This window comes from Pteropus vampyrus, unplaced genomic scaffold, assembly GCF_000151845.1.
Source record: "Pteropus vampyrus isolate Shadow unplaced genomic scaffold, Pvam_2.0 Scaffold142, whole genome shotgun sequence".
NCBI lineage: Eukaryota > Metazoa > Chordata > Mammalia > Chiroptera > Pteropodidae > Pteropus > Pteropus vampyrus.
The window spans coordinates 1637779-1650822 of NW_011888923.1; the positions used below are offsets into that span (position 1 = coordinate 1637779).

A 13044-nucleotide genomic window follows, 5' to 3' on the forward strand; every position below is an offset into this window, starting at 1 on the left:
ACCAACGCCGACTCGGCCCCCCCGCTCGTCACACTCGGCGCCGGCCACACCGAAGGCCCGAGCACTCACACCACGGCCTTCCCTGTCTTGGCACGTGCAGCTCCCTCGGCCTGGAGAGTCGTCTTGCTGATTCTCTTTGCCCAGCGTGCTCCCAACCATCTTCCCAATGCAGCCTCAGTGTCCGATTTTATAAAACGCCCACCACTTACATGCCTCCAATTTATCTTGTACACACACATTTCATAACTCCCTGAAGTCCCTAGCATACCATATCGCAATGATTTTTTATGTCTGTCTTCCCTGTGTGACTGTGACCACCTTTTATGTACTTCCACATGGCCAGGACTACCTCGGGTCTTGGGACATACAGTAGGCACTCAAAATGGTCACTGAACAAATAGATTCACAGAAATAATGCTTAATAAACAAATTGGTTTATAAAAACTATCAAAAATGTATTTCTTAATGGATAACTATAAAGAGCGACACTTGACTCATCATAAAACCCTAAGAACCTCATTCTGTAACAAATACGTCTCTGAAGTTCTCTAGTTCAGAGGCACTATAAATAATACGAATGAGGCTTTACGTTATCAGTTTAACCTATGCAGAAATAACGGTTCGGGGGCTCCTGTGAGTTAAGTTAAATTATCTCATTCAAAAAACATGCTATTTAGGTTCTATACCAAAAGAAGCTAAAACTCTACACAACTACTGCAAAAGTTTTTCCAGTCTTTGCATACAGATGGGACAAGATACTGTTTTTGGACTTTTGTAAAAACCTTCACATCCATTCCTAAGTAGGTACAACTCCAGCCCCGGGCAGGAAAGCTGCATCCCTCTCTCCATTTGGACGATCGCTTCCTCGTTGCAGAGAGAAGAAGAGGAGCCGTAACAAACATTCAAACGAACAGTGGCTCCGTGTAAATGGAGAGTGGGTAAGGGCGTTTTCCAGTACGTTCTAGATGATGAGACTGTTTTGCTCTCAGATTATCAAAACACATATGATATGAACGTTTTAAAGAATCTGTAAAATCTACTTTTAAGTACAAAGAAATCTTTAGTTCAAATTCTAATATCAAATATGTACAGTGAAAAGTGATGGAAATATCCCATTAACCAATTTTCAAAATACTCCCTGGCCTGTCAGGACACTTGGTAACCTCAGTAACAAGGACCCTCCACTCCCTGTGGCTTCTCTACGAATAACAGCTCAAAGGACCAGATACAAACCGTAAGGAGCACCCGCTACCCTGAATCTGCCAGATCTCAAACGGGAGCATTTAAATCACCCACGTTAACGTCTAATCGCGAAGCAGCTCGAAAATGACCGCGGCAGGCCGTGCCCGTGACTTCAGAAAGCACTTCTACTCCGGCCCTCACTGCTCCCCCGACACCGCGGATCGACGTCTGTGTGCGCTCTGCGGTGTGCTTTTCGGGAGACTGCATGAGGGGTGAGCGCTTGTGGGGACCGCGGCCCAAACGAGACGTTTCCTAACCTCCAGAAACTCCTCTTCACAGCCCTCCTCTCTCCCAAAGAGCATCGCGCAGAAGGAATGAACACTTCCCGGACTTTACAGAACGGGCGCCCTGGGCGCCACGCCAGTGATGTCGACCCGCCTAACGGGAAGGCCCCTAGGGTGTGACCCGCTACCCCAACCCCAGAGACTCGGCCCCGCCTGCAGGAGGATCCGCATGGGACCCCACCCCGTAAGGGCCATAGGAGCTGAACACCTCAGACAGGCGGGGCTCAAGCCTGACCAGCAGCACGGATGATGCGCTAGAGCCGGCGACAATGACCTCCTGCCGGCCGCAGCCACTGGCTTGGGCCCCACGTGAAGCACCGCGCGCCCCAGGACGCAGAGCTCGTTTCGGAGACGCTAAGGACTCTCATCCTTCGCGCTGTCGCATGAGACTCTGGCCGTCCCGTGTGCGTGCTGTGTGTTAATCTGCGTGGGTACCCAATCGGTTTATCTGAGAAGGTTCCACTCGATACACCTGGCACTCTGGAAAGACACAAGCGTGTCCGAGAGGGTGGCTTCAGTAACTGTAACACGGAGATAACCAGTATCTGACTTGGATACTAATTACTTCCTCGCTTTTCTTTAGTTTTCGATGGGGTAGTTTTCGTTTCAGTAAAGGCTGTATTAGGTCCCACTCACAAACCACGGAGCACCTCAGGGTGGCCCCAGAGGAGTGCCACCATCGGTGTGGCAGTTTCTAGCAATGTAGGGAAGCTGAAACCTCCCAGGATCCCGTCTCAGGGTCAGCCCAAGACTTCGAGGTACAAGTGGCACAAGCCTTCATTCTCTGCAGGCCTGTGCGGTCCGAGGTGGTGACAGACACAAACCAAGATGCCAGAGGGGTCCAGCCTGTCCACATGTTCCCTCTGGAACACGTTCCTGCCGAGATCGGCTGGTCCCCAACTGCCGCCTGGCTGACCTAGAGAGGACCCCACGGCCCTCCGAGCCCCCATGCCCCACCTCCCACTGGATGCTGGGGGCGGACCGATGGAAGTGATAGCCTCGCAGAGGTGGCAGCTTTTCCCAGGTTCCTCTGCGGCCCGCTCCGGCAGCTGGTCACACAGGCTTCCCAGAGCCTCACAAGCTGCCTGGCCACCCAGCCCAGTGCCCAGGAGGTGACCCTTCCCTGACCCCCTCGTTCCTCCCCGGGCTCTATTTTCCCAGCTTTTCCCACGGTTGCGTACGGTCCCCTCCCCGTGATAAACAGCCCCCTAGTGCCCGGCACTCGCGGTGCACGTGCTCCCCGGGCCGGTACTTCTCTCTCCCTAAAGGGAGCTCAGAGCTGACTTTTTTCAAACTTTACAACAGGCTCGAACGCTGTATCTTGAGAGATCCCTCTACGCTGCTGCATACCGCTGTATGCGCATTTCTCGTTGCTCTTAAAATCTTCTTTACGCTACACTGTTTCAATGAACTTTTCATGGAAATGGCATACAAACAGGAAAGAGGACAAATCATAGTGTGTCTGTGTCTATGCTCACGTATCACACTCACGATCAAGAAACGGAAAGAACACCATCAGCCCCCCAGAAGCCTCCCGATACCCCCGCCCCGTTCTCCAAAGGTAACTAACTATTCGGGACTTCCAGCCTGTGAATGAATTCTTCCTGCTTCATAGAAGCGAAAGGCTGGTTCCTTTCATGCCACATTATGCTTGTGAGTTTTTCATGTCTTGGACACAGCATTGGTTCTCCCCTCTCCACAGCCGTGGTTAACATGACATGAAGCGGCCACAGTAACTTTCCAATTGTCGTGGGTGAGCATTTGGGCTGTTTCTGGTTTTGAGGAATGTGGAGTCCACCTGAGAACAGCCGTGCGCATGCGTTTCTGCTGGGGACACACGTCAGGAGCAGAAGGGCTCTGGCACCTGACGTCTGTCCTGTTGTCCACATTGGCACAGACGGCCCTCGGCCACGTGGGGGCGCTCCCGCTGCTCTGCTCCTTGCCGGCACTCCACTGTCTCTTTGACTTTAGCCACCTGGTTGTATGATGGCGTCTGGCTGTGGCTTCATTGTACATTCCCCTGATGACTCACGAGGTTCAGCCCTCTCCCTGTGTCTGTGGACCACCTGTGAAGTGCCTGTTCCTGTCTCTTGCCCATTTTCCTACTGGCTGGTCTGTCTTTCTTGAAATGCCCTGATTAGAGGCCCCTATTGGCTAATCCCACTCTGACCTGACGTTTCATTTACTTAATGGTGTCTTGAGAAACAGAACTCAATGTGATCCTACACATCGACCACCGTTTACACACAGTTCGTGCTTTGTCTTATTTAATATACATTCACTACACATGTGGGCAAGTGAAGTAATGTTGTGCAGTGTACTATATCAGCTGTTGTACCTATTAATTCACTGAACTCTCCAAACCATCCCAATTAAGTGAGCACGATCACCCCAGAGGCCCAGTGCTACAGACACACCGGACGGGAGGGGAGGCGCCGGGCCCAGCGCAGGCTCTCAGGGCGTCGGTGCTGTGCATTAAGCTGTGTACGCTAGCGTAAGAGTACACCCCAGACCAAGAGCACCCCTACACCCATGCCCAGTCCTCACTCCAACACAGAACAGACTATGTACACACATACACACATGCAACACGTATCCACATGCATCGAGCACACACACACGCACACACACACACACATATAATAACACATAACATTTCCAGCTCATGTTTTAAAAATTAAAGAAGTCAACCTGACCAAAGATTACACTGTATTTCCAACGCCATCTCATCAGCGTGAAAAGACAGAGGGCTAAACCGTTAAGACTGGCACCAACTCACAGAAATCACAGGCGGATCGTTCAGTGGTACAGACGAATAATACAAAAAAGTCACACGGGGAGAAAACCAGAAGGTAAGCAGCGGGCTCAGAGGGAACACCTCCTCTGGTAAAGGACGGAAGGCTAAGTGACATTAATCTTCACTACATAGTCATAAAATACTTTAAAAACCATACTAAATTTGTTGACATTATGGGATTATGTCAGTGTCAGAACCAATATAGAGAAAAAATCTGGAAATTTATAATGAAGATGGTGACAAATTACTCTCCTACTAATAAGACTACCCTCGATGAAAAAATTATGAGGCCGTTAGTAGCCAGTGTCTACTCTGAGAACTCCCTACATCAAGCCCGAGCTGACCTCTTGTTCATTTTTCCAGATCTTTCCCTGACTAAGCCTACAATATAAAGTTTTCTAACACCTGAAGTTCCTCAGAAACTGATCGTCTTGTAAGATGAGGCGTCTTCCCAGGCTGGAAACCCACTACATCAGGAATGCACGTGGTCACGTTTTGGGACTGGGGGGAATGACACAGCCGTGTAAGAACCTTAAGGAATGGACAGAAGAGTAGCTAACTGATGGAGATGGACGACGGGAAGAAGAAGAAAACGATATGTTACAAATAGGTGCTTCATCGTATTGGGCTGAACTATTCAGAAAGGAAAAGGATATGGAAGGCCACAGCAGGAAGACGCGGACAACCTCTGCCCTAACGGACGCCGACTCTGAGTGCTGTCCAGACGCAGAAGCGTCAGCTAGGTCCAGTGATCTGTGCTCGGAGACAGTAACTATACACTTCATCAAGCCCACGCGTCTCTTACGAATGCTCCCGCCAGGTCTCCTATGGCTTGCTTTCAGCTACGATTGTTTAATTGCAATGCAGACTTGTGAAAGCAGTCAACAGGAGACCGAGGCGGTGATTCTCAGTCCTACTGCACTGCAGAATCTCCTACGGAGCTTTCCATACACTCCAGCCTGGGCCCCACCCCCGAGACCCCAGGTTAACTGGTCTGGGCTGGGGCCCGAGCCTTGGTGGGACCAAGAGGCTGATTCCAATACGCAGCAGGGGTGAGAACCAACAACATACAGAAACAGCACTAGTCTGGGCGCAAGGACTGAGCGAAAGCATTTTTAGTATTTAATACAGAAGAACACCTGCCACGCAGACGTACTCGCTACAACACCCAGAAAGTGCCCCCACATATTTCTGAATGCCCTTTAAAGGGTCAGCAGCAGCCCCGTCTGACAGCCGCCGGCCCACGGAGCGAGCAAGGTGCTGCATTAAGCCGGCCCTGCGCCCTCCAGGTGCCAGCACCCTGAGCCACAGTCTGGTCGGGACCCCCACAGACATGTCCTGACCCTGCTTCGCTCCCAGGGTCCCCAGCACTCACTGGAGGAGGCAGGTGGCCTTGACCCCCCGTTTCCACTTTTGTCTGTTTCATAGATTCGGGTTCTCCATAAGTTTATGTTTGAAGAAAATGGTTCAGCTGCTATTAAAACGCCTTTTAAGTTTGAAAACTGCCAGACCTTCCAGTTTAAGAACTAACGCTCAGCTGAGAAACACACAGCTCCAAACCGCAAGCTCCAGCCCTGTGCATCCTGTTATAACCTCCGCACCTGGCGCGCGGCAGGGATTCTGTAAACGACTTGTGAATGGAGGAAAGAAAGAAAAGGAGGGACGAGAAGACACCTGGGAAAGTCACCTTCTCCCCTTGTTTCAACCTACCCCGTGGGAAGCGCCTCATCGCCACTCCTGAGGCCGGAAGTTCGTTAGGAGGTAGACGTAGCCCCGCCCCCCACTGGGCTTCGGTCTGAGCATCATCACTCTGGACAGGGACCTGGAAATTTTCTCTTTTTCTTTCAAGGATGCGCCAACTACACATGGCTGGGATGGAAGGCAGATGGGAGGGGGCTGAGGACTCGAAACCGGCCTCCCGTGTAAACACCTCCCCCGAGTGTGGATAGGACTTGTGAGCTGATTTTAAACTATGAGAACACAGCCAAGTGAGGGGACGCCGGTGGCTGCACATGTGATTACATCACGTGAGACTGCGGCATCCTTCTTGCTAGGGCTCCCTCTCCCTCGCTGGCTTTGAGCCGCGTAGCCATGTTGAGGAGGCACGAGAACCGAGGAGCTGACGGCTGTATTCAGCTGCGAACCCGCGGGAAAACTGAGTCCGCAGCCCAACAGCTCACCGGGCACTGAATGCTGCCAACAACCCCATCGGCTGGCAGGAGAGCTCTACAATCGAGCCCTCAGATGAGACCCCAGCCCCGGCCGACAGACATCCCGACTGCAGCCGGGGGAGACCCTACAGCAGAGGGCCCAGCTCAGCCGTGCCTGGTGCCCGCGCCCGCAGAACTGTGAGACAGCAGACGTACGGTGTTTAACGTCGCCAAGTTCATGGTAATACTGTAAAGCAGCAACAGATTACCGTGGGTAACACACGATAGGAAGGACAAAGGACAAAGCACAACTGAAGAAGTGGAGAAGAGCGTGGCTGCCGCTCAGCCAGCGAGGGGCTGAGGACCCGAGATGAGGCCAGACTGGGCCGGGGTTCGGCGGCCATCTTAACGTGTTCAAATGTATATCCAGAAAACGGTGGAAAGCAACAGAAGAGGATAACGCTGAAGAAAAAGGCTTTGCGTTTGACTATTTTAAGAAGATAATTCTGGCTGCTGTGGGGAGAATAAACTAGAGGAGGTCCAGAGTAGAGGCAAGTCACACAGGATGCTCTTGTGGTGTCCAGGTAAGCAGCGGGGACCGTGATGATGGGGAAATGGAGGGATTACATGAAGACCACACAGGGGGTCCATGAACTTGGAGGAGAAAAGAGCTACATCCTTACTTTATTAACCTCCAACTGAAATACAATATTTTGTTCAATTGTGAATATAGGCAACAAACCTCAGTAACACAGGCAGTACCTGTGACTCTGAAATCTCAGATATTTTTATCCCTATTACCGATTTCATGATACGAAGTATCATTGGTGTTTATCACTTCTTCATTTTATGGTAGTTACAGACCCAGCACTAGATCTGCAGTGTACATACATCGTCATACCACACAAAGCTGCGTTTTATTAATGTTTGGATAACTGTTTCGACACAACTGGCCTCCTCCGTAACCCGTATGTATATGCTTTGCCCTAAGACCTGAGTCTGAGAAGGCGTCCACGGGCGTGCACAGGCATCTTCACTCCACAGGGCCCAGCAATCATGACCGAGACAGGTGGAGGCAGACTCGGTGGTGGAAGCCAGAGGAAAATGAGGACAGCTGCAGGACGGCAGATCTGGCGACAGAATCAGAGTTCAGTTTGGGACGGCTTGTCGGACCGCGAGGCATCTGCGTAAGTGTCTGAGGAAAAGCCAGGCTGAACTTGGGCCACAGAGATGGTGCCGGGGCTGTGTGCGAGAGCCGCTGTGGGGCGGGGCCCCGACGAACTGGACCTCTGAAAGTCTGGACTGAGAAGGAAGGTCTGACTCGGGGGGCTGAGGGGAGGAGGCCCAAGAGGCAAAAGGAGCACCCGCCGAGAAGAGCGTCTCGGGCGGGAGGGACGGGCGACTACGCTGGAAACTGTTAAGAGGCCATGGAGTGCCCGCTAGGTTCGGCGGTTTGTATGATGCTGGGGAAGATGGACGGGAGAGCTGGAGGGTAACGGGCAAGTACAGGACTTTCTTGAGAAGTTTTGACATTGAGGATTTTAATAAATGGGGCTACTGCTGATGGAGAGGGGAGCTGCTTATTTTTTGTCACCCAGGGGGCTTGTGCACGTGAGACTGAATGATCTGGGAGAAATGGAGGGATTACGAGGCAGGACAATGCAAGGCGACCGCTGGACCGACGTCCTTGAGAGGGAGGCTGGGTCCAGAGCCCGTGTGAACAGGCGGGCCCCGTGGGACGGGCTGGTGGTGATGGCGACGGGGCTGGGCCAGCGTGGAGAAGGCGGAGAGGACAAAGCGGTCCTGGAGACTCCCAACTGGTGCGTCGGTGCTGAACCCTAGAAAACTGGGGGAGGTGACAGCTGCCCACCGGAGGCTGGTGATCAAGAAGGTACAGAGAGATACACGTCTGGTTCGTTATCTTGTTGTCCCCGGCAACGCTGAGCTGCGTGGGTGCAGACACAGAGAAGCCAGCAGACAGGGCTCGTTGGGGACTGGATTTCTGCAGCGGGGTCCGACGGGGGGGCAGGGGGCGGGCAGCAAAGCCAGGGTGTTTGTAAGGGAGCGCGCAGGCACTGTGGACCCTGGGTAAGGAAAACAGAAAAGAGGGACTCGTGTGGCAGTTCGCACGCCCCCAGGCATGAGGGCGTGAAGCCAGTGGGTCATTAGCCCGGGAAGTGCGGGGTAACCGGGTCACAGCCGGAAACCCTGGTCAGCTCCAGCAGGTGTCCAGCACAGTGAGGTAGACAGAGGGTCCAGCATCTGGTCAGAGTCCCCAGGAGCCCCGGAACTGAGAGCCACGTGCACGGGGTGCCTGGCCTCCAGGAGATAGCAGCTTGATGCCCCATTACTGGTAAGATGGGTCCTCCGGAAGCAGTCCGCAGGGCAGGAACCTGTTTGGTGGACGCGGCCAATAGATTTAAAAGGCAGAAGTTCTATGTCGACTTCAGAGATCTGGCCAACCACCCATGGGAGGGTGGGGGCGGGGCCGCAGTGGCTGCTGACAGTGGTGTGGTGTGTCCACTGACCCGGGAGCAACCGGAAGGGTCAGCAGTGACGTCCTGCTTCTTCTTTCAAAATCACCGTATCAATTCTTTCTTCAGATATGTCCACCTCTATAAAGCACTTCTAGGTTTCACTCAGGGTCTTCATCCAGGTAACCAATTCCATCAGACACCACACTCACACCCCTCCCCCTCCCCCAGAGCGACTGCACGTTCCCTCTGCAGCTCCTCCAGCCACATCTCCTGTCTGGCAAGAACCAATAACACCTGCAGCCCCGCCTCCCCACCTCGTTGGCTCTTCAGCGCCCCCAGCTGGGCCTCTGCACCCGCCAGTCCACAGACCCCACTCGTCAGGGTCGCTAAGAGCCTCCAGGTGCCCAAATCCAAGGGCGGCTTCTCCATCCTCGTCGTAGCCCACTTCTCAGCAATCTCTGACCGCTCCCTCTGCGGCAGGGAGACAGCGGCCCTGCCTAAGGCATCCCACCCTAACAACGAGGACGTGTTCCGTGTGCTTCCGTCACCTCTTACCGAGACGACCAATCACTGCGACAGCCTCCCGACTGGTGTCTGCCCTCCCTGTCAGCCACAGAGCAGCCAAGGAAGGCTCTGCAAAAATATCCGTATGTCACTCACTTCCTGATGGCTCGTCCTCCAATGACTTCTTATTACTCTTGAAATGAAACTCCAAGTCTTTGTGCCTGCGAGACCGAGCCCCTGCCGACTGCCTGGCTCACCTCCCAGATGCTCACTCTGCTCCAGCCATGAAGAGTAATCACTGTTCCTCAAACCGAAGGCAGTCCTGCCTCAGGGCCTTTGCACTCACTATTCCCCTGCCTAAAATGCTCCTCGCCCTCGATCGCCCAGTGCCTAGGCCCCTTTTACCACCCGGAGCTCAGCGCAAACGTCACATCTAAAGAAAGGCCTTACATAACCAGCCCACCCAAAGCGCTCACATCTCAGTAACCTATCCCGTTTTGTTCTTAGCACCTCTGAAATCCTTAGGTACGGTCTTTTCCTCTAAAGTATAAACCCCATGAGAATAAGAACTTGCCTGTCTGGTGTCCTCGGCTTCCTCATCCAGTGCCTGGCACATATCAGACCCTCGAAAGTATTGCTAAATACATAAATGACGGCATGAAATCCAAGGGAATACTAACATGTAGTCACAACAGACACGATGCCATGGATCGCTGTCACCTAAGACACACACGACACGTTAAGAGAAAAGCCGGGCCACAAACCTACAACTACAGTACTAGGTTAACAAGTAAAAAAACATATATGGCCACAGCAGCACAGAAAAACATCTGAAGACATTACCAAAAGAGTCAGCTGTCGCCGGTGGTGGGCTCTGGGTGATCCGGTAGGCAGTGAGTGAACCGGGAGCGCGGCCGGGGTCGTCCCTCTCCCAGGCTCACGGCTCCACAGGACAAGGGCCCCTCCCCAGAGGCCGCATTCGCTTCCTGTCCCCCCGTCACTCCCGCCTGAGACGGAAGCGGCTTATCTGACCACCGTGTCCCAGACGAAGGACTGAGTGCGCTGGCCTCAGCCCTCCAGTCCGTGGCCTGGGAACCTGCACTTTGCCTTCTCCTCCACATCATCAGGCTTTCGGGGGCAGCTCCCACGGATGTGTCTGGAGCCACCAAGCCAGGCTGTCTACCTGATTCAGAGACAAAGTACTAGCAGCACTCTTGAGTAGCAGACCTAAATGACATCTGTTGTTCAATTCTTCATTCATTCATTCAACAAACGCTAAGTGGGAGGCACTGTTCTAAGTGCCCGGGGTCCATCAGCAAACAGAGCAGATGGCAGACTGCTGTCCGCCCAGACCTTATGGTCCAGCAGGGGCAACCAGACAGAACACAATGAAAAGAAGAGAATTACGCAGCATAGTAGATGATGATAGATGCTAATTCTCAAACACTTATGTCTCGCTGACCTCATTTATGAAATAAAAAATACATAATCATCACACAGCAGGTTCTCTGAACTGCCTGAGGAATGGATTGTTAAAAATTACTGGAAATGCTTAAATATAAAAATTTGATTAATAATAATTAAAGCATTTAACAAAAATGATTCTTAAATAAAACAGTTAGAGTTAGGAAGTCTAAATTTTGTGCAACAGTATAAATATAAAATGAAATTTTAACATACGCATTAACGACTGTCGACCGATGCCAGGAAAGGCGGCTCTGTCACTACGTAGTTTAAAGACCTGTCAGGAAAAACGGGAAATGACTATACTCTGACCTCAGTTTTATAGATCCTGCTTAATTTCAAGATATTTTAATGTATCCTTTCTCAGAAATGGAAAGTAGACAGCATTTTCCCTTTCTTTCAATTTTTAATTTTTAAAAAGGTAAATACGGTTAAGCGTTTCCCGCCCTCCCCTTTCTGAAAAGCAGCCTTTCACAGCCCTTTCTAAGAATCAGCTTCCAACGGGACAGGCTCCCTCCTGGTCAGCCTCTCCGAATAGCTCCTGTCCCCCGCACTGGACGCCGTGGCCTGGGCCTTCTGCATTGGGACTGACCCCTTCCCTGCAGCGCTACCCACACTGACCTCTTAAAGAGGGAACCACTTCAGGCAGAGACACACACAGAATGATGGTCTTTCTTTTTTTCAAAAGGCTTGGCCTTCTGAAAAACTCCCGGAACATGGTTAATATCCAAAAGTCTATCGCTTTCCTGAACACCAATAATGAGCAAGTGGAATTTGAATTTTAGAACACAATACATTAGCACCCCCCAAAAACGAAATAATTAGATGTATATCTAACAAAATATATACACGATCTATATGAAGAAAACTACAAAACTCTAATGAACTAATCAAAGAACTAAATAAACGGACAGATATTCCACGTCCCTGGATAGCAAGACTCAATATTGTCAAGATGTCAGTTCTTCTCGACTTGATCTATAGATTCAACACAATTCTAATCAAAATCTCAGCAAGTTGTTTTGTGAGTATCAACAAACAGATTCTAAAGTTTACATGGAGAGGCAAAAGACTCAGAATAGTCAACTCGACACTGAATGAGAGGAACAAAGTCAGGGGACTGACATGACCCGACTTCAAGACTTACTCTAAAGCTACGATAATCAAGACAGCGTGGTGTCGTCAAAAGAAGCGACAAATAGATCAATGATGCGGAACAGAGAGCCCAGAAACAGCCACGTAAATACAGTCAACTGATCTTTGACAAAGGAGCAAAGACGATGCAACAGAACAGTCTTTTCGACAAACGGCACTGGGACAACTGGACCCCCACATGCACGACAACGAATCAAGACGCGGACCTCACATCCTTTGCAAAAATCAGCTCAATCACAGACCTAAATGTGAAATGTAAAACTATAAAGCTCCTGAAGATACCATCGGAGGAAAACTAGATAACCTTCGGTGTAACATTACAATAGCAAAGGCACACTCTGTGAAAGAAACAACTGATAAGCTGGACTTAATTAAAATTAAAAATTTCGGCCCTATGAAAGACATTTTCAAGAGAATGACAAGCCAAGCCACAGACTGGGAGACAACATTTGCAAAACACATCTGACAAAGGACCGTCATCCAAGATACACAAAGAAGTCTTAAAATTCAATAAGCAAACAACCTGATTTTTAAAATGGGCTACAGACTTCATCAGAGAAGATATCCAGATGGCAAGTAAGCGTATGAAAAGATGCTCCACATCATACGCCATCAAGGAAATGCAAATTAAAACAACGAGGTATACCTATTAGAATGGCCAAAATCCGGAACACCTGACAACGCCAAATGCTGACGAGAACATGGAGCAGCGGAAATCTCAGTCATTGCTAGTGGGACTGTAAAAATGGTACAGACACTCTGCAGAGATGGTTTGGCAGTTTCTTACAAAACTAAATATACTCTTACTATACAATCTAGCAATCGCGCTCCTTGGTATTTACTAAAAGTAGTGGAAAACTTATGTCCACACAAAAATCTGCACACAAATCTTTATATCAGCTTTATTCATATTTGCCAAAACCTGGAAGCAGCCAAGATGTCTTTCAGTAGGTGAGTGGATAAACAAACTA

At 50.7% G+C, this 13044-nt stretch overlaps 1 protein-coding gene across 5 annotated transcripts in view; it reads right to left on the reverse strand.

Annotated features, from left to right (window-relative positions):
- The window catches only part of LOC111744844 (calmodulin-binding transcription activator 1-like), a 73170-nt gene that overhangs the window by 19502 nt on the left and 40624 nt on the right, over window positions 1-13044 (reverse strand). For all 5 annotated transcript variants that reach the window (XM_023535597.1, XM_023535599.1, XM_023535595.1 and 2 more), the window contains exon 4: window positions 11135-11195. In XM_023535597.1, the coding sequence (XP_023391365.1) occupies window positions 11135-11195 (61 nt within the window). The remainder of the gene's footprint in view (window positions 1-11134; window positions 11196-13044) is intronic.